Source organism: Hipposideros armiger, unplaced genomic scaffold (genome assembly GCF_001890085.2).
Source record: "Hipposideros armiger isolate ML-2016 unplaced genomic scaffold, ASM189008v1 scaffold_585, whole genome shotgun sequence".
Classification (NCBI taxonomy): Eukaryota; Metazoa; Chordata; class Mammalia; order Chiroptera; family Hipposideridae; genus Hipposideros; species Hipposideros armiger.
The window spans coordinates 1,183,418-1,202,721 of record NW_017731935.1 but is presented as its reverse complement, the minus strand read 5'-3'; the positions used below and the strand labels follow the sequence as shown (position 1 = coordinate 1,202,721).

The 19,304-nt window shown below is 56.8% G+C and overlaps 1 protein-coding gene across 1 annotated transcript in view; it reads left to right on the top strand.

Annotated features, from left to right (window-relative positions):
* AHRR (aryl hydrocarbon receptor repressor) overlaps positions 1-19,304 on the top strand; it is a 75,617-nt gene that overhangs the window by 30,500 nt on the left and 25,813 nt on the right. The window contains exon 5 of the mRNA XM_019624355.1: positions 8,787-8,893. Within this exon, the coding sequence (XP_019479900.1) occupies positions 8,787-8,893 (107 nt within the window). The remainder of the gene's footprint in view (positions 1-8,786; positions 8,894-19,304) is intronic.

Sequence of the window (19,304 nt, the reverse complement as noted above, 5' to 3'; positions counted from 1 at the left end):
GCCAGAAAGCAAGGTTGTGCTCAGACACTGAGGGGACATCATGGGACGGAGCCGCCCCAAGGGGCTGTACTGACCATGTGTGGGACAGTGTGGACATATACATGAGTAAGGGTGGTGATGGATTATAACCCAGTGAGTGCAGTGGGGTTCAGGAAGTCCGAACACACTGACGTGTGTGAGTGAGTGAATGCGTGAGTGATGAGAGAAAGCTCCTCACAGTAGACAGAACGGAAGATGACACACAGATGCTGTAGCGAGAAGAGGTGAATTAGGAACTTGCCAGGTGGCGTGAGCGTAGTAGCAATTCAGGCGAGAAGCGTCAATGACACTAAAATCAGTGTGTCGGAGTGGGGTGAAAGTGCGATTTTTGTAGTCTTCAACTTCCTCTCAACAAAATACATATTGATTACAAAGTGGAGAAACCTAGCACACACTGTCCTAAGTGATCAAATTGGACCCCACCAAGAATGGACTAAGGGGACATCCGTGCCACCCAACAGGATGCCTGGGAAGAGGACACCGTCCCTTCTGTGATATTCTGGCTGAACATGAATCACCTTGGTGTAATCAATCACAAGGAAACACAGGGCGAACCCAGACTGATGGGCAGCCTGCAAAAGAATGAGCTATGGTCTTCAGAGTCAAGGTCATGGAAGTCACGGAAGGACCAAGGAACACCCTGCATGGACAGGGCCAGAGAGAGGGTCGGGGGACCAGACGCTGGGCTGAAAGGATGTTGGCGGGACCGTTGGCGAAACTTGTGCGGAGTCTGAGCAAAGGGTATTTGGGGTGCCCTGTCCTGTTCTTATAACTTTTCTGTAAGTCTGACGTTGTCTCAAAACAAACAAAACTGCACAACCAAAAGTTTGCTCTGAGGTGTGAGGGGGCTCCCAGGGGCTGTGGGCCAAGCAATTCCTGGGGGGAAAAGGCAGGAGGACGGGCGAGTGGATGGCCATGGTGTGTGTGGGGGGCATGGTACGCGCATAAGTGTTCATGGGGCAAGTCACCTTCGGACCTCTCAGGAGCACTGGGCACTTGGGGGTACCCAGTCCTTTCATAAAAAGAAATACAAGAATAGCCAGCATTTTCCTCGCAGCTGCTATTGCCACCCGTTTCACAGACACAGTCTGAACAGGCAAGAGGTTGGCGGTGGTTGAGGGGAAGGGGATGTGGCCGCCCCAGCAGGACGGGGTTCCTCAGGTGGGGTGCTCTCCTGACAGCCCAGCACACCTGCACTTTTCTTACGGCCATGGCCCCCAATCCCCCAGCCTCTCAGTTCAGTCTGTACCTGCCGATGGTGACGGGTATTATGCGCGACTGACAGGAACCCCTGACCTATAGTGACATGCAATTGATTAGTGAGGAAATTAAGGGGATGATAACTGACAGGCAGGCCGGGGTTACGTGCAAAATTGAGTGCGTGGAGGTGTCTATAAATTTACTGTAAATCCACTACTCGTACAGGAACCAGACTGCCTGACAGTGGAGCCGGGAGCTCTAAAGCCCAGGACACCGAGTCTGTCGTCATCGGAACTGCTGCTGGAGACATGGGGTGGGGCGTCCCTAGGAGGCTTCTTGTGCCTGAACTCTGACCAGGGTGCCCTGAGGGTCGCTAGTGCGAGGTATTTGGGACGTGTACGTGGCCCAAGCGTGCTTGTCACCAGCACAGCACACAGTTAGTAAGCTTTGATTGTTGGAAAGCACCAGCACACATTTTGGGGGGTTTGGTTTCATTTTGCACAATGTTTCTTGAACCCTTGACTCAACACTGGTGTCCTTTCCTTCTGATGTGTTGAAATGTTACAAAACGCCCAAATAGTTGGCTTGTTCCAGGTGCTTCACACAACGAAGGGATATGATGCATACAAAGAATATTCCTTTTTCTTTTTCTTCCCGAAGAGTGTTGTTGGTTGCACCTTTGCACTGTGATGTGGGGACTGCAGGAAGGTGCAGTTTCAGCTGCAAGACCTGTGACCCGCATTCCCGCAGAGCCCCTTTTGGGCTGGGGGACGAGTGACCTCAGAAGGTGGTTGCAGTGCATCCTCTCCCCAGACAGAGGTGGACAGCCTCTGCCTGCCCACCTCGCTGGCTCCAAGAAAAGTGTTTGGCTGTTTCCTTTCGAGTTGTCATTGTGTGAACCGTCTAAAGCTTGCTGGTGCGTCTTAGAAATCACAGAGGTTCTTGCTATAGAAAATCCACAACTTGAAGCAATACCCTCCTTGGCAAGGGCCCTCGTTTTGTAAGTGCCGTGAAAGCAGGGTGTTTATGCTCCTGTGTGTTCCCTTTCTAAGGGCCCTGAGTGGCAGACTTGGTGCCTTGGTCCCACAAGCTGTGGTGGTGAGGAGTGTGGACGCACATTTGGAAGGACACGCACCTACGCCCACTCCCACCTCTGGGACCCTCTCTACCCCCACAAGTGACACGCTCTGTTAAAACACACCAGCACCACTGTGTGCAAAGTATCCTGTACAAGGGGTCATCTTCTCCCACCCATTGTCGTAATGCAGCACAGAACGTTCACACGGTGTTCACCCACACACACAGCATCACACACACAGCGTCACACACACAGCGTCACACACACACAGCATCACACACACAGCATCATAGCATCACACACACACAGCGTCACATACATAGCGTCACACACACACAGCATCACACAGCATCATAGCATCACACACAGTATCACACACACAGCGTCACACACAGCGTCACACACACACAGCATCACACACACAGCGTTCACACAACACAGCATCACACACACACAGTATCATAGCGTCACACACACACTGTCACACACACAGCGTTTACACACACACACACACACACACACACACACACACACACTGCATTCACACACATTCTGCTGGTTACTCCTCCTCCCCGCCCCTTCCTGCCAGTTTCCTTACCTGTGGGGCCCACCTGGCTGGCTAGTGAGATGCAGGATTAAGAGATGTAAATGCTGGTGGGGGGCTACCTTCTCCCTACTGACAGGAGGGGGCACTGTCTGGGGAGGGCAGGTGTCACTGCTGGACAGTGGAGGGCAGTGTGGTTGCGGCCAGGGAGGGGAGGCTGTGAGCGTGTCCCCACCTTGTCCCTCTGCGCCGCCCCTGGGGTCTCCTCCAGGACAGGCTGCGGCGGAAATGGGGCGTGGAGGAAAGGGACCCATGTTTCCCTCTAGAAACGCCCCTGGTGCCTGCAGATCTGGGACAGGTTGTGGAGCCTGTGGCAACGTGCACTGTGTTCAACGCGCTCCTGTCACTGCAGGCAGTGTGCGAGGTCCCCACAGGTTCTCAAAGGGAGCTCGAGGGGGAGCCACCATGTCTTTTCAAAGGCCGAGAGGCCCACCCTCTCCAGGATGGCAGGTGCAGGACAGGTGTGCCTCACACACCCGCAGGTGGCAGGCTGGATGGACAGCTCCGCCCCTTTTCGCCTGCTGCCCTGTTTTCTGGGAGGGCTGGGGCCACCGGTGTCCCACACATACTGGACTCACCTGCTTTGCAAGACGAAAGCGTGTCCCTCACTTCTTTACAGCGACGTGCACACAGCATGTTGTCCAGAGCTGCCGGGGTCCTTCCAGAACCGACACATGCCCCTCAGTCTCGTCACGCAGCTGGAGTCAAGTCTGCCCTTGCACGTTCCCGTCACCCACCTGGACACTCCTGACTTGTTTGTGGGACCCACCCCCTTGGGGTGCTCAGCTGAGAGCTGTGCTTGTCTGAGCCTCCTGCACAGAGAACCTTTGGGTGGCACTGCAGGGCCTGCCCTCACCCTCCCCATGCAGAGCAGGCAGACTGGACACTAGGACCATGGCCCTGCCAGTTGCTCGGAGGACCAGTCACCTGCACCCGTGCAGACACACCCTGTGCAGGAGGCACCTGGGGCCCCTGGTGCCCTCGGCAGATGGTGTGTAGCCACCAGGAAGCACAAGTACAGGTGCATGTCATGTCCGTCTCCCAGAGGAAAAGAAGTTTATCTTTTAGTTCTGGAAATGCCAAGAGAGGGAGACTGGAGTGTCTGAAGACTGAGAGGGGGAGGGTCACTGGTCTGATGTCAGGATTGCAGGTGTGTTTGTGGACACAGCTGGGAGGGGCGGCAGAGTCAGAGATGGGGGACCCCCCCCATGGAGCCCCTGCCTTCTTTTCCTGGGCGCTCCACGTGACCTGTGCCCTCTACCCGACCTCTGGGCACAGCCAGGGAAGAGCAGAGGGGGCTGCCTGTGGAGGGACACGCTGTGGGTGTGGGGTGGGCCTGGGGCCGTGAGCTGCTGGACCGGGGCTGGAGGGGCAGCTCCCAGAGGACACCTGCTCTGGGCACTGCCCCAAGCTCGGAGACCAGGACACAGGCAGAGAACCTTGGGCTCTCAACGTCATGACAACACAGTGCCAGGTTTTACCGGGCATGTGTTCCAGTCAGAGCGGGGGCCAGTCTCTGGATGTGGACCTGTCCACTCCAGGAAGTACAGCTGGTCAGAAGCAGGTTTTCAGTCTAGAGGGGCCTGTGGCTCTATCACCTGGTGGCAGGAGTCCTGCACCCCAACCCACAGACAGCCCCATGAACCCCACGTTCCATTCAGTGCATCCCACGTCCTGGGTTCACCTACCATAGACCCACCTGTCCTGCCCACCAAGGAGTTGGCTTTTCCTGAGCTGGGAGCAAAGTGGCTGTCACCTTCTGGGTGTCACAGCACCATGCAGAGGTGGAGGTGGGGCATCTCCTGGCTTCTCCAGCACCTCTCACGGGCCAGACTGGCACACGACCCCTAAGCAGCCCCTGGTGGAGGACAGGGCCCTGTGGCACGTGGCTCGGCCCAGGGTGGCACTTTGCCCTGCATCTCCTCTGTGCAAAGGCGATGGAGGTCTCTTAGAAAGCGGGGTCAGGGGTGCTGGGTGGGGCCGGCAAGTTGCAGGCAGCCCAGGCTGCATATCAGCGGGAGGCCCCCACCCCACCTTGCGTGGGTACACATCCTCTGTGTGGGACATTTTCACAGGACGGCCACTGTCTGCGATAATTCTTCAGATTCTCTCTGTTCAAATGAACCTTTTTATGGATGCAAGAAATCAGTGAAATGAGAGGAAGGCTGGTTCCAGTTAATTCTGCAGCCAGCCAGTGGACAGCGTGGATGAGGCCATGAGAGCCTCAAGTTGTTGGCGACTCGGGGTGGGGGAGGGGCTGGAGGGGCACAGCTGGGCCCAGACTTCCCTCAGGACTCAGGCAGCCGCGTGAGCCTGCGGCCCCTTGTTTCTTGGAGCGGGCAGTCCATGGCTCGTGCCGCGTGGCCCTGAACTCGGGCTGACACATGCAGACAGCCCCAGGCTGTGCCCAGGGTGAGGTGGGCTTCCATGGGACTGGGGTCTCAGAGGCCTCCTGCCTCTGACTGTCCCTTAGAGTCCAGGCTGGACTGGAGGGGGACCTCAGGGTGGGTCCTGGCGGGGGCCCAGCTCTCAGGGTTCAGCCTCCGGTCTGTGGACTGGGCAGGGCCAGCGGGTGGACAGGTGCCCAGCCGTGGGCCACTTGGACCTGCACAGGCCTCTTGCTCCCTGGTTGGTTCTGCAAGGAGGTCCTTGTGCCCTGGCCATGGGGCACCTCGTCCCGGGAACACCGCCTCCTTGCCAAGCTGGGCCTCGTGGGGGGCACAGCCACTCTGTCTCCACACTCTCAGCAACTCCCGGAAAGGACTCCAGCTCCTGCTCCCTGCCAGCCTTTGCCTTGACCCATTACCACGGGCAGTCAGGGGGGAGGAGACCTGGGACCTTGGTGGTGGGCTTTTCCCCCCTCACTCAGGAGGACACGGGCTGGGGGAACTTCTCAGCGTGCGCCCAGCAGGGGGCTGAGGTCTGTCTGCAGTCTCTGGCCAGCCCCTCCACCCCCTGCTCCCCCTCTCAGGCGAGACCCTGAGTCCCAGGGAGAAAGGTGACCCCGGAGAGAGCCCCTGAGATACAATAACAGACCCAGGTGCTCAGGCAGCGGAGACAGGAGCTGCTCCGGGTGACCTGGCTGCAGTGTCCTCGCCTTCACCCGCTGAGAACAGGAGTGACCTGACCCAGAGCCTGGGGCCCTAACTGTGAACCCCCCCCCCGTTGGAGTTTGCTCCATTTCAACATCCCAAGCACCCCTGAACCAGCGGACCTGGGAAATGAGGGGGCAGCCCCCGTCAGCTCAGATGCATTTCAGGAAGGCTCCCCCTCGCCCCCGGCTCGAGTCGCGCTCGGTTTCTCTCTGTCTTGCCGCGGGCCCGGGGGTGGGGGCGGCGGCGCTGCAGAGATGTGCGGGGGAGGGGGGAGAAGTGAGAAAGGGGTGCGGGGCCACGCAATGCTGGCGTAGAGATGTGCGGGGGAGGGGAGGAAGTTAGGACGTGGGGCGCCCCCCCCACTGTCCCCCCAGCGGTGGCTAGGCCAAGGCCCCTGTGCATCTGGGAGTGAACTGCCCACATTGCAGTGCCGGGCTGGGGGGCGGCGATCGGCACCCGCATCTGCAGTGATGTCACCATCTGGGGATCCCTCTCCCAGCCTCACAACTGTAGGATCAGCCCCCACCCCACGGGTCTGCGTGGAGAGAGGGCAGGAAGGCGGGACGTCCGGCCCCAAGTCTCCCTTTCCCTCACTTCAGTGTGGCTGGGGGAGGACTGGGGGCGGCCGGGGCGACCTCTGCAGTGGAGCTTGGTGGTCTGGGTCTGTAGCAGGCAACGGGGTGCACTGAGGTCGGGGTCCTGCTCCTGCCCCCCAGCACCCACTGCTGGCCTTTACTGATCCCCAAATCCTCCCAGGAGTGGTGGCCTGGCCCCCACCCTCGGGGTCCAGCCCAAGCCCTGAAGTGGCAGGACCGTCGGGTGGGCCTGGCCACAGGGGCTGCGGAGGGGTGAGAGGAGGGGGGCGGGAAGGGAGGGAAGGGCTCCTTGTCTCTTTGGGACACGGCTTCTACATCTTTCTCAGCATCTGAGGCCCACGCTGGTCGTGCGAGACCGCAGCCTCCCCGAGCATTCTGAGATGGGGTCCCTCGGGGGAAGGGCCTTGTGGGGAGACGCTGGGGTTCCCAGGGCTCCGCGTCTGAAGGAGTCTCGAGTACACGGGGCAGCACCAAAGATTGAAAACAGTTGTCTCCAGGGGGTTGGAGCTCAGCGGCTACAGGCTTGAAAACCCGCAGTCGGAGGGGGGCTTGGCTGCTGTGAGGCTTCCGTTAGGGAGGGCAGCCGGCCAGCAATGTGCCTTTGCTAGGGTCCCCCAGGGACCCCCAGGTGCCACTCTCCTGGAAGGCGCCTGCCTTCTGGGAGGACATGGTTCCTTTCCTGTCACATTCAGTGACCACAGGTCCTGTGCATTAGCTGAGGAGAGGAGGGAGGGACAGAGAGACCAGCGGGGAACAAAGGCCACAGGCTGCCCAGATGTGGCCACTGCCTGGGGCCCTGCCGATAGCCGCCCCGTGTGAGCACCAGAGGAAAGGGCCCAGGAGGTCCATCCTGTCTGGGGGCGGGTTAGACACGTCGCCAGCTGGGGTGCACACATCGCTCCCTGCGGATCGGGGGCCTGGGACCCCTGGGGGCAGATGCTGCCCACCTCTCAGGAGCAGTGAGCAGCGGGGTGAGGGTGCCAGGGGCTGGCAGTGGGGGGGCAGGCCCTGTGTCCACGTGGGTCTCGGTGGGGCTGAGGGAGAGCTTCGTGGTTTCCCTCACAAGCCATGGATAAGATGAGCTTCCCAGACCAGCACAACTACCGGTTTTTTGTTTTGTTTTGTTGTTTTTTAAATTTTATTGGGGAACAGTATGATTTCCCCAGACCCATAAGCTCCAAGTCAAGTCGTTGTTTTCACTCTAGTTGTGGAGGGCGCAGCTCAGTGGCCCGTGTGGTGTTATGAGCTCTAACCAGCTGAGCCGCCCGGCCCCCTGCAACTACCAGTTATGAAACAAAATGCTGGAGATTGAAGTGCCGTGTTTGTGTTTTACCCCAAGGCCACAGCCAGTGCACGTACCCACGTCCAGATGGGCCCTCGGCTACACAGACGTGGCCTTCAGTTTGCCATCCCTGGAAATGAGGGAGGCTGTGAGGCCTCCCCCACTCCCCACCCACCCTCGGGGGGCTGGGCTGTGACCTCCCCCTGGGACTCCCACCTGCCTGTTCTCTCTACCTGGGGGCTCCCCCCATCATTCCCGGTGCCAGTGAGGATGCCGAGGGTGCGGTTGGAGGTCCCCGACCAGCCCCAGGGAGCTGGGGTGTGGGAGAAATCTGTCTCTGATCTGCATGGATGACCAGCTGGGCTCTTCACCCCAAAGCGGAGACGAGGCCGGCCTGGGGGGTGGGGGCGTGGGGGAGGCGTCAGTGGGCCACGGGTGTCGCAGGGAATGGTGCTGCTGCCCCACGCCTTCCTGGGGCTGGAGGGCTCGGTGTGTATTGGACGCCTGTGGGCTGTGAGCTTCACACTGGGGGGGTCCCTGAGGGGTTTGTAGCAGGGGACAGAGAGCCGTTTCTGGGGAGCACATTGGGTGGGTCCCCAGGGTTAGGCCCAGCTGTGACGTCCTCTCCCAAATGTTGGCAAGTTGTTCGCACCTGCTGGCAGTGGCTGGCTGTCCCGGCCCCTGCCAACTGCCCTCTTCCCAGGAGGCCAAGCTGCCCAGCGTCCCTGTGGCCTCAGCTCAGCGTGGGAAGGTGGCTTTGCCTGTGGAGGGCAGCAGTGAAGAACGGCGGGGTGGAAGTTGGGGAATCACAGAGAAGCGTAATGTGAGAAAGGCTCGCCACGAGGCCTGGGGCCCCGGGAAGGCCGCTAACTGCTCCGTTTCTCTCTGACAGCCGTGCAGGAGCAGTGCCCGCGGCAGCCGGCTGCCAGTGTCCCCTCATCCGGAGACGGCGGTGCCCGAGGAGGGTCGGTCGTGCTGGAGGGACGGCTGCTGCTGGAGGTGAGCCCCCTCGCCCTCTGATCACACACAGGGTCGTGCTGTGCCGGCCAGGCCCTCAGGTGGTGACTGTTACAATGAGCTAGAAGTGACGGCTCCGAGAAGGGCGGGTGGACGGTCCCAGGACTGCCTGGGAGGCTGGGGCCGCCGGGGCTCTGGGTGAGCTGCCCGGAGAGAGAGCCAGCCAGCGACGTCGTGGCCACGCTTGGAACCCGCAGATTCTTTTCATTCTGCGTGCCCCGGTGTTGCGTGTTTGTGGGAGAGCCCAGTGAAAGGTCACGCAGGTTTTTTGCTTTTGAATTGAGGGCGGAAGATGGCAGATTAGCTTCCTGGGGTCTGGCAGGTGTGCCCAGTTGGTCCGTTTGTTGTTGCTCAGTGGACGTCGCGGGCCGGGTGGGCCTTTCACCTGGGGTGATTCTGGGGCGCTTGCCCTGCCCCTGTCAGGTGGTCTGTTTCTCAAGGCAATGAGATGATGAGGAACTTTCCGGATTGGATCAAGTCACCGTTTCTCAGAGTGAGGGTGTCGCTGCCTCACCAGCTACCAGACCCCGAGCACCCCAGGCCCTGGCTTGTCCCTTCTCAGGAGGGGTTGGGAGGATGCGGCTGTCCCTCCACGAGAGGGTGCGGGCACACAGGTGGGGCCCCGCAGCAGCCGAGGAGGGCTGGGCCCCATGTCCCCCTGCGTCCCCCTCAGAGCCTGTGTCCGGAGCAGAGCTGGTTCTTGTCCCCCAGCTCTGTTTGTCTTCCCAGGAGAAGCCTCCTCGACCCCTCGCCCCCCAGTTTGGTCATCTGCTAGGCTGATGACTTGAAGGGCAGAAATGGTGACGTATTAGTGCCCTCGCAGCTGGGTCAAGCTCCCCTTCTCTGAGCTGGCAGCACCTTCACCCCAGATGCTCCCGCACCCAGCCTGCTCGCCCCGCTGCCAGAACCACAGGAAGACCCTGAGAGGAAACCCAGAAGGTACCAGTGCCCGGGGCTCGGCCCTCCCGCAGAGACACGTGCTGACCTTGGCTTTAGGACCCGCCTTGTCACTGTGGACTCACTGACCCGAGCAGCGCCGGGCCACCTGTGGACCTGGTGACACTGGTGTCTGAGGTGGAGGCGCCAGGAGGGGCCCTGCCCTCAGGTCCCCCAGCCCCTGCACCCTCCTCTCAACTCCAGGTCCCTCCCTCCTGGGTCCTCCCGGCAGCTTCCCTGATCAGCCTCCCTGTTCAGCCGTCCCGTGTGGGCTGCGGGAGGGGGGCTGTGGTGTGACCTCTGATCACCTCAGGCCCTGGAATCATCGCATCTGTAGTCCTCACCTCCTTGCGGCCCCCTCTGGGGAGGAAGGGGCACCTGCCCGGGGCCTTTTGTGTCTGACTCAGCCAGGCCCCACAGACACTGGCGCCCACTCCCCTTCTCCACTTTCAGCTTTTTTTTAGAACTTGCAAATGCTTACGAAGAAGAGAGGCTAGGACAATGGCTGGCCAGGGGCCTGTGGCCAGGCCTCTGTGGTGGTCAGCGTCCCTCCTCGTCCCCTCCCCCAGGCCCCGCTCTGCCGTGTGCTCTCAGACCCGCCCTCACGTCCCTCGCCCTGACACCCCTTGGTCCCCTGATGTCCTCTCGGCCCTGTGCTGTCCCATTGTGCGTGTGCCGTGTTAGGCCTCTGCCTTCCTAGCTACCCGGCCAGGAGCCCTCCCACCTCCAAGAACCTGGGTGACTGGGATCCAGTGAGGGTGACGGAGGGACAGATGGACAGGCAGATGTCTAGAGATGAAGGGAGAGGTCTGTAGCACAGGGTCGGGGTGCTGGCGCCAGGTGGAGCGTGGCGGCTCCGTGTTTCCACCTGCCCCCCCGGCTCCCCATGACCCCCACAGCCTCCCAAGTTCTCTGCCCTCTGAAGGGTTTGGATGTGCTCTCATGAGGGTCAACGAGCTTATAAATCTTTGCCTTTAAAAAAAAATATGTGAGGAAGTACATTCTTGTAGTTTGCTGGGTTTGTGTCTAATTTCCATAAAACCCCTCAGTATGGTGGGTGTTTGGCGGACTCCCAGCCTAGGGCAGGTGTCGTTTCGGTTCTGTCTGGAGCAGAGCGGGGGTCTAACAGCAGAGCTTTTGCAAACAGCATGCTTTCAGCAGCGGAAATACTTCCATTCTTCATTATTTGTCAGGGTTTAGGAAGCCAATTCTTAAATATCATTTTTCCTTTAATTTTTTTGTCACTGCTGGTAAAATTGGAGCAGGAAATGTAACAGTTTGCATTTTATTCTTGGCAGAGATAACTGGCGTTGCCTTATTATTATTCACGTTCAACGTTAATAAAACCTTAGTCATAAGCTCTTTTTAAGACGTTTGCCCTGAACTCTAACTGCAGAAGCTGTGTGCAGAGCCCAGAGCTGGGAGGCTGTTCTGCTCATGTCCGATTGTCCTCACAGCCCTGGGGTTTGCAGAGAGCAGCCCCCTGGTTGCCCGCCCTCCTGGGACGCCCACCCTGCGGCTCTGGTCGCTCTGGACAGGCTGGCTGAGGGCTGACCGGTGGGGGACTCTCAGGTCCCCACAAGCACCCTCAGGGTCTGGAGGGAGGGGTGCCCGCCACCCCCTGTGTGGAGGTGTTTTTGCAGCTCCCGTCCAGGGTGGGACTTGGTGAGAAAGAGGCCCCAAGACCGAGAGGCTGAGGTCCCTGCCTGGCTGCTCAGGGCGCTGCCAGCTGCCCTGTGGCCTGGCCAAATAGTGTCCCCCTGAAGTTCCCGAAGGCGCCTTCTGCCACCTCCTGTTTCTTGGTCTCTGTGGTCACAGGAAGTTTCTGGAAGTTTCCTTTGATTGGAGTCAGGGAGGTTATGTGGCAGGCTGCCTCCTTTACCCCGTGGGTTCTCAAACTAGGTCAGAGACGCTTCTGAAGTTGAAAGGTATTCTGAAAAAGAAAAAGAGGCACCCCAAGCAAGAATAACAAGACAATCTCAGTTTTCCTTTCCTATCTTCGATCTCTTGACGAGGAACTAGAAAAAAGGAGAGGTTTACAGCAGGGCATCATTAATTCATCGTAAGTTTAGAGCTGGCGCAGACTTGAGAGTGCTTGTGGTCTGATGTCTGTTATTTTAAGATGATGAAACAGATTTGCAGCTGTCAGGGGCTCATCCAGGGTCCCCTTTGCGTTGGGGTTGGAGCTGGGGCCCAACCGGGGTTTCTTTGTCTGGTTTAGTGGCTCTTGGGCCCTGTGGCTCCAAGCCCTTGGCTCCCTCGGGAACCCAGGACAGACAGACAGACAGAGCTGCTGCCCAGGGAGCGTCCTGACACAGGCGCCGGGCACCCGTGGCAGCAGAGGCTTTGGGTGGGAGGTGGGTGGGGAGAAAAGGGAGCGTGGGCCTGGGGGAGACGCCAGGTGGGCGTGGCAGGACCAGGGGCCCGGAAGTGCCGCGCCTTCCGTGTGCAGCTGTGAGCCCAGCGCGGGTGGGGACGCCTGGGTGTTTATGGCTCCTTTGAAGATGGGCTGCAAGGCCAGTGTGTTTAGTGCGGACAAGGCTACGTGCTCACCAGAGTGAACGTGGGCCTGTTGGGGGCCAGGGTGACCGTGTGACCGCTTGACCCTGGCTGGAGTTCGGGTGCACGGTGGCTGCACAGCACATATTCTGACATTTTAAAATTTATGCAGTGAGGTGAGAGCACCACAGTAGTGAAGGCACAGAACAATGCCATCGCCCCCAGCTACCCCCACCCCTGTGCCAGCGTGACTGCCCGCGGCACCTGGGCACTGCTGCTGGCCTCAGGTGGCCGCAAGCCACCCCCGCAGCGCGCAGCCTTGGGCGTCCGGCTGCCTGGCTCAGCTGTGACCGCCCTTTGGCTGCGTCGGTGGGCGGCCGGTTGGGTCTCGGCGCGCTGGTCCTCTCACCGCACAGGACACTGGGGCCATTTCCCGGCGTTGGTGTTTATGAATGAAGCTGCGACAAGCATTCACGCCCGTGTTTCTCTGAAGGCAGCTTTTCATCCCCTTTGGGTAGCACCCACGCGCGAGGGCTGGGCCCTTGAGTAAGTGCGTTTTCCACTTCGTAGAAACTGCCCCACTGCTTCCCAGCGCGGCTGTGGTGGGCCTTCCCGCTGCGCCACTTCAGGGCCTGGCTCAGTCTTGTCTTTTCTCAGGGCCGTGTGAACAGCTGTGTGCACCTCGTTATCGTTTTATTCACGTTTCCTTCAGGACTCATGATGCTGAACATCTTCTCATGCTTATTCGCCCTCCATGTGCCCTCCGCCCGCTTTGTAAACTGCCCATTTAAAAAATCAGGTTGTTCGCTTTCTCCCTGTTGAGTTCAGAGAGCTCTTCCTGTGTTCTGGACACACGTCCTTCCTCTCATGCATGATGGGTGAGTATTTCCTCCCAGCCTGGGGCTTGTATTCTCATCCTCTTGACAGGGTCTTGCAAAGAGGGAAAATATTTCATTTTGATGATGTCCAGTTTATCAATTTATTTTTAATAGGGATGATTTTGGTGTCACATCTAAAAACTCTATCTAGCCTAAGGTTACAAAGACTTTTTTTAAATGTTTTCTTCCAAACTCATATAGTTGTACGTCTTACATTCAGGTCCATGGTCCATTTTTTCATTAACTTTGGCACACGGTGTGAGATAACGGTCCACATCTATTGTGTTTGCACCGGAACGTCCCACCACTTCAGAATCATTTACTCGGCAGACTGTCCGCCCTCGGCTGACTCACCGTCATTCACACTTTGGTAAAATCAGTTGGCGTATCTATGTTTCTGGACTCTCTCTTCTGCTCCACTGATGGTGTGTCTGACTTTTCACTCGTAAGGACCATACTGTCTTTGTTACTGTAGCTTTATAGTAAGTCCTGCAATCACATAGTGTGAATTTTGCTTTTTTTGTTGTTCTTCTTCAAAATTGTTTTGGTTATTCCAGTTCCTCTGTCTTTCTACATAAATTTTAGAATCAGCTTGTGGATGTCTATAGGAACTCCTGCTGGGATTGTGTTAAATCTGTCAGTTTGGGGAGAATTGGCACCCTAGGAGGACAGTGTATCTCTCTGCTCACTCTGGCCTTTTATTACTGTAGTCAGCGTTTGCAGTGCTCAGCGTACGGACACTGTGTATGTTAGATTTAAGCCCAGGTAGTTTATATTTTGGTCCTATTACCAGTGGAACTGTTATTTAACTTCAGAATATACAGAAATACAATTTATTTTTCTAGGTTGACTGCATCTGTGACCTTGCTGTCTTCATTAGTAGTTCTTAGAGGTTTTTTGTAGACCCCATGGGAATTTTTACGTAGATTACCATGTTGCCTGAGAATTGAGAAAGGTTTTGAGTCTCCTTTCTCCATCAACACGCGCTAGTCTCCTGCCTTACTGCACTTCTGGACTCCAGTGCCATGGGGAGTAGGGGAGGTGAGGGGACACCTTCGCCCACGCCTGGCCTTAGGGAGAAAGAATCAGTCTTTCAGCCTGAAGTATGACATTAGCTTGGGTTTGCTTTTGTAGATGCCTTTTATCAGACTAAGAAATTTCCCTCTATTTGTTTTCTGAGAGTTCTTATTGTGAATGGATGTTCAATTTCGTCAAATGCTTTTTCTGCATCTATTCAGACAATCATGGTTTTTCTTCTGTAATATTGTGAATTCCATTGACTAAATATTGTGAATTTCAAATGTCGAGCCCACCTTGCATGCGTAGGATAGATCTTAGTTATATATTGCTGGATGAAATATACGACTAATATTTTGTGGGGATACTTGTGTTTATGTTCATGAGAAACATTTTTGTAGTTTTTTTTCTTGTAGCATCCTTGTCTGGTTTTAATATCATGATAATACAGGCTTCATAAAATTAGTGGAGAGTGTTCCCTTCTCTTCTGTTTACTGGGAGATCGTGTAGAATTGATACTGTTTCCTCCTGACATGTTTGGTAGAATTTCACCAGTGAAAACAGCTGGTCTGGGAGTTTTCTTTGTTAGCACATTTTAAGCTATGAATTCAGTTTCTTTGGAGATAGAATTGTTCAGGTTCTCTAGTTTAGTGTGAATTTTAGTATTTTGGGTCTTTCAGGAAACTGGTCCATCTCATCCACTTTATTGAATTGGTGGATGCAGAGTTGTTCATGGTTTTCCAAAACTGCCTTCGTCATGCCCGTAGGATCTATCGTGCTGTCTCCTCTTTCATTCCATTGGTAATTTGTCCTCTCTCAGTTTTTCTTAGTTGTACTAGAGGTTTGCTAGCTTTATTGATTTTTTTTTTTTAAAGACACAGCTATTGGCTTCATTGATCGTTGTTATGGACTGGATATTTGTACCCTGCCCCCCCATTCTTAGATGGAGATCTAATCCCCAGTGCCATGCTGTTTGGAGCTGGGGCCTTGGGAAGGAGGTCACAAGGGTGGTGCCCTCATTAATGGGATTAGTGTCCTTTTAAAAGAGGCCACAGAGAGCCCTTGCCCCATCTGCCATGTGATGTTGCCTCTGGGCGATTTCCCAGAACAAGGGCTAAATTTCTGGCTGGAAGTTCCCCCTGAGTGACCAGCATGGTGGACAACAGCAGGAGGGTGTTTGCTTTTGTGAAATTCCACACCCGGTAGCAGGAGCAAACCTACCTGCTCCCAGAGAGGGAGCAGGAACCCGGAGGCTGGCAGGCCAGGAGGACACACCTGCAGAGTGCAGAAGGAAGGTGTCCCCACCAGGGACCCGCCGACACCTTCTCCATAGCTGCAGGAGAGTCGGAGGCAACCACCGAGGTGCTGGTCTCAAAAGTTCCACTTTCTCTGTGTAGCTTCCCAGGAGAACCAGGGTCATCAAGTGGAGCCCGAGATCCCACAGGAGGGGGACGAAGGGGCTTCCGGGAGGAGCTGGTGCACAGGATGCCCCCAGACATAAGGCTGTTCCTCTCAGGAGGTTTGGGGGGCAACCAGGGGCAGAGTGTATAAGTCAGCAAACACGGACATGTTCCAAGTGCATCCACCTGGCTCAGCGGAGGAGCGGCTGTAGTAACACAAACACTGTGCGTGGACCTGCACACAACTACGACACAGGTAAACGAGGGCAGTGGGCGTGTGCAGGGCGGGGGAGGGGAGCAGGTGCACATGGCAGCCCGCTCCCGATGCCGTCGGACCGCAAACCCAGCAGGCGTTAAGTCAGCAAGCCCAGTGCCCTGGCTCAGCTCCAGGGCAGGTGCAGGGCACAGCCACTCTGAGCGGCACAGGGGTGGCGGGGGTCAGGGGCTGACTAATCTTCTCCCAGGCGTTGGGGTGCCCTGTGCCTCTTAAATCTTGTGTATCTGACGTGAACCCTTTTGTCCCAGGAAATTACATCAGAATAAAATTGCTCCCCCACCCTGCTTTCTTTGGGTACATGCATTGCATCCCACGGGCTCCCTGAGAGACCCTCCAACCCCACACCTGTGCCCACGGCTCTGGTTCACCTCTGGGGCCTCTTTGGTTTTTCCTCTCAGAGAAATCGCATTTTACTGCCTTTTGTTGTAACTGCTGGTCAGAAGCACAGGGTTCCCAGCACCCCGGAGGATGGTCCCCGTGTCTGGGGCCTGGCCAGGCCTGGCCTCGCCATGCATTTTGGACCCCCAGGACTCATCATGTGACTCCATTCCCTTACTGTCCACCGTGAGACCCCGACCATCCACGGGCACCGAGCCCAGCTCACTGGTCACTGCTCACTGTGACCACTCAGGCCCTGCTCTGCCCTGGGCACTCCAGGCTCGGACACTGTCCTCACTGAGCAGACGTCCCCAGGAGGGGACTTAGCACAGTGTGGGGTGAACACCCAGGGCCAGCCACCTGAAGGGAGGACCCCAAAGAAGGAGCACTGCAGCGCTGGGCCATGACTAGATGCCACGGGTTGTAAGGGTAAATCTGTCTGTTGTGCCATTGTAATTTTTTAATCTGCTGAACACTGAGAAATTGCAACCCCACGTTGTCATGCGGCATTTTAATCACGAGAAGAACTGACGTTTGTGAGGACTTTCTGGATGGCTCAGGGTTATCCTGGGCTCACGGGAGCAGCTGAACCTCAGGGAGCCTGAGAATCTGCCTGTCACCTGGGTGTGCTGGTGTCCCAAGGGGACCCGGCCGCTCTGTCATGGAGCCCCGTACCAGGTCGGGGGCCCTGGGGGCGTTGGTGCACGTGGTGCCCTGGATGACCTGCACCACCCCAGGAGCTGATGGGTCTCCGTGGGAGGAGGTGGCCACCCTGACAGTGTCTACGGGGCCTGGTTCTCTGCACACCTCCACAGGGGAGCGTTTTGTCCCCAAGCTGCCTCAGCTCTAGTGCCCGCATGTGACGGAAAGCTCTGGAACTTGTCCAAAGGCAGATTCTGACCCAGAAGGTCTGGGGTGAGCAGAGGCTGGCAGTGTGGGGCACACTCAGAGAGTGAGGTCAGAATCAGGGATCAGCAGGTGTAGCCCCCACCCTCGTGGTCTCTGGCAGGATGGGCCCGCCTCTCACAGATGAGCGTTCTGCTTCCTTCACCAGCAGGGTCATCAGCACCTTTGTCTGCTGATTGTCCGTAGCTGTGCTTTTGATGCACTAAACTTCGCAGTAAGAGATGCGTGCATTCAGAAAATAGATCCCAGTTTTAAAACCAGGCTTTCTTCTCTCTTTAGAAAGAGTAATTTTAACACTTTTGATGTGAAATCACACGTCCAGCACAAAGATTTGAATAATAATAACAGCCAGCATTGGCGCTGGGCTCGCCCTGGGCTGGGTGGGGCTCGCTGAACCCTCCCCGGTGGTCAGTGCTGATGTCCCACTTTTTCAGGTGAGGAAACTGAAGCCAAGAGAGGTTAATTAACTTGCCCGAGGTGACACAGTTGTAAAGGCAGCACTTGGTCGAAGTGTTTCTGAAATAGCAACCTTCTACCCAGGAAGGAACACAGGTGTCTGTGCCCAGGTCGGGGCTCCCCTCCTGCTGGCACGGGGAGCCAGGGAGGGCTGGGGGGGCCGGGACCCGACCCTCACGGTCCCCACGTGCCCGTGCCATGGGGAAGTCGCCCCCCAGACCAGAAAGGCCGAGAGCCCAGGGCCGTGGTTGTCGGGACACAGCTGGACCAGCAGGAGGAGGCCCGTCTTCGTGGCCCTACCAGCCAGCCAACCGCATCTCTCAAGGACAGCCTTCAAGCGCTGTGCCTGCTTGGTGGCAGAGATTCAAGGCTGAGTTTACTGTTTGTGGGATCTGTAAACAGCCAGCTCCCCCGCTCCCCGACCCCGGAGCAGGCAGGCCGCTTGCTCGCACGCACGCGGCCGGCCGCCAGAGGCCCAGCGAGCGATCTGGCTCCAGGAGTTCAGCCAGCTGCCTCACACCCGGTCGGTGCCCCTCACTCGCTTGCGTGACTAGCAGGCTTGGCCTGGTGGTGTTGTTCCTGACGTGACCGTGGTGACGGCTCTCAGGGGACCACTCCCCCCCCCCCAGCTTTCCTTTATTCCAGAGGAGCAGCGAGGGCTGGGAATTGTTCTTTCCCCCTTTTTTTTCCTCTGCTGTAACCTTGACAAAACCATCTTTGAAGTGCTTGCTGGCTCTTTTTCTGCCACAGGACTGGAAGAGATCAGGGTATTCAAAGCATTGGCCAAAGGAAGCCCCAGCTTTCCCAGACGACCCCTTTGTCCCCGCAGAGGGGCTGTGGGCAGTGACAGTGTCTGGTCGAGCCGGGCGGGCGGCGCTGGCACCTGGGTCCTCGCCCTGAAGTGGCAGGTGCACGTTCTGTGACTTTCAATAATTGAATGTAGATGCGATGTTTTCCCCTTAAAAAAAACACAGCCTTATGCTTGGGGCCAAATCCTTTTTTCTACTTGGAAAAGTGATCTCATTTTCCATGTACCATGTTTAAAAAAACACAAAACTCTTGTAGGATTAAAAAGAGAGTGGGAGAGAAAACAAACAAACGCCCGCGATGCATATTTGAAAGATGGTCCCACATGTGTAAAAGCCTTTGGCGCGATGACTGGACCAGAAAGTCAGTCCGATATTGAATCCATATGACTGGGCAAACCGCACTTTCTGCTCTTTTTTCTTTTTTTAAATTTCTGCCTTGTGAGTTAAAATTAAGGTTGTTTTGGTTGTGACTAATCTCATAAAGTCTTTTTTAAGCAGGCATTTTGAACACTCAAGCCTTGAGCATCTCTTTGGTCTTGGAACTATTATTAGTACAACATCACCCAGGCACGGCAACCTTGGCATTTGGAGACCTGGGGGCGCCCACCTCCTCCACCCGGACTGTCCTGTGCCTGCAGGTGGCTGCACCCCCTCAACTTGCCCAGGGGATGGATTTGAGATCCCTCCAGGTCACCACGGCCCAGCATGCGTGGGCAATTGGTCTCTGACCACTGCCCCTTAACATACGTTGCCTGGCCATGCGGCCCACTGCTTCCACCAGGTTCTCACGTTTTAGTGCTTCGCTGTGAAAGCAGAGGGTCGCTGATGGTCTTACAA